This window comes from Olea europaea, unplaced genomic scaffold, assembly GCF_002742605.1.
Source record: "Olea europaea var. sylvestris unplaced genomic scaffold, O_europaea_v1 scaffold21848, whole genome shotgun sequence".
NCBI lineage: Eukaryota > Viridiplantae > Streptophyta > Magnoliopsida > Lamiales > Oleaceae > Olea > Olea europaea.
The window spans coordinates 1-1,805 of record NW_019239856.1 but is presented as its reverse complement, the minus strand read 5'-3'; the positions used below and the strand labels follow the sequence as shown (position 1 = coordinate 1,805).

The window sequence follows — 1,805 nt, the reverse complement described above, 5'->3', positions numbered from 1 at the left end:
GTCATCTTAGCTGAATTTTGTTATTTGAAGTTGAAATAATGAATTTTAAACTATGTGTTCAGAATTACCATACATCAAACTGCGTATTAGTCGAACTTATCTGCTATATTTTACATAGTTGAATCTGAAAAAACTTTACTTTACATATTAATAATGCATATAGGAAAACAAAGTCCAAGAAACTATATTTGCTCAAAACATTAAAGCTCTGGAAAACACATTGATGCCATCAAAGACATACTTAATCTCAAATGCATACGTGAAACAAACAGATGAAATATTTAGATCAACTTGTGGAAATACACAATGGACAATTAGTGGCTCAACCCGAATAGGAGAAATAAATGAAGACATCCCTCTCATGGAATCATGTTTCCAGTTTACAACATTTGATGAACTTTACAAGTACATAGACATGGATATTGAAATAGGTAATTCAAAGTCCACTTTCATGATAATGCACATCACAAAAAAATTATGAACTTTTATTGGCAGCATTTGTAGATATTGTTGTTGATGTTCGTCCAAAACGAAAAATTCCAAACAGAAATGCAGATTCAACTATCCAAGATATTGTTCTTGCCAATGTTAAGTATACCTCAAGTTAAAACTTTCGAAAAGAGACCAATGTTTCCTAATTATCAAAATTCTAATTCAATTTTTGTAACTTCCTGTGCAGGTTGCAAGCAATTATATTAACTATCTAGGACAATTTTATAGACCATGAAGGAGCTGAGATCACCGACTGCTTAATGAAAAAACCAATGATTGTTGGTAACCATTTGAAGGTGACGTCATTCAAAGGTAGATAAAGTCAGAATTTAATTGTCACTTTTAACAAACCATGTGCTACAATTAAATTTTAATGTGCCCACACAACTGTAATATATTCAATAGGAATATCTTTGTCCATGAAAGCAAACAGTTCAATCTTCGTAAACCCGAAATTCCAAAAACTTGCTAAATTGAGACAATGGTTAGTACACTTGTTTTGTTATTCATAAAAATATTTTAATTCCAATACTCATTTCCCACAACATTATTGTGTTTTATTGTTTACATATTTTTTCACTAATCCTTACATACGATTGAAGGAGTGAAGGAAACAAAGAAATCCTGACAGAGATGATAACTCAAAAGACATATGATTTATCAAATACTCCCGCTATTCCACCTCCTCTGAAGAACAGAATCATTAGCACCAGAGATATTTCAGAAAATACATCAATTGTATGTTAAATAATAAAATAAAAATTTTACCATTCATTACTTTAGAATTCCAATGTGGAAAGTAAAATATTTTCAATAAAAAAGTATCCTAACTTTCCTTTTCCTTGTAATTACTTTAGCGTAAACCATTTTGGATAACTGGTAAGGTAGAAATGAGCACAAGAAGTCGGTCTCTTTGGTATATGGCATGTGACACTTGTGGTTGGATGTCTTTTGCTCGATTGAATGAAATGTATCTTTGCAATTATTGCAAGTACATGCATGCAAGAGCAGTTCCAAGGTAATAACCGTAGACACTATGTGCACAAAAATATTCATTTATTATATTGTTTAATTTCAAATTTTGCCTAATACTATTGTGAAATTTTTCCCCCAGAGCAAAGTGCAGTGTTAACATTAAAGATCACACTGGCAATATTATTGCCTCATTATTCGGCGATGTGGCTGAAAAATTCTTGCACCTGCCAGCTGAGAAAATAATGAAAGATGCTATAATCATTTATTATATTAACTTGATAATAGTTTGTTTAATCTTTTATACAACAAGATCATATCATTGATTCTCAAAAGTCCAA

At 31.0% G+C, this 1,805-nt stretch overlaps 1 protein-coding gene across 1 annotated transcript; it reads left to right on the top strand.

Annotated features, from left to right (window-relative positions):
- Window positions 1-6: 6 nt before the first annotated feature.
- LOC111380704 (replication protein A 70 kDa DNA-binding subunit D-like) lies at window positions 7-1,751 on the top strand (the record flags this gene model as incomplete). Its single annotated transcript, XM_023004337.1, has 6 exons — window positions 7-587; window positions 680-804; window positions 898-976; window positions 1,095-1,230; window positions 1,350-1,510; window positions 1,607-1,751. Coding segments are annotated over exons 2-6 (573 nt in total), but the record flags the coding sequence as incomplete, so codon positions are not given.
- Window positions 1,752-1,805: the final 54 nt, after the last annotated feature.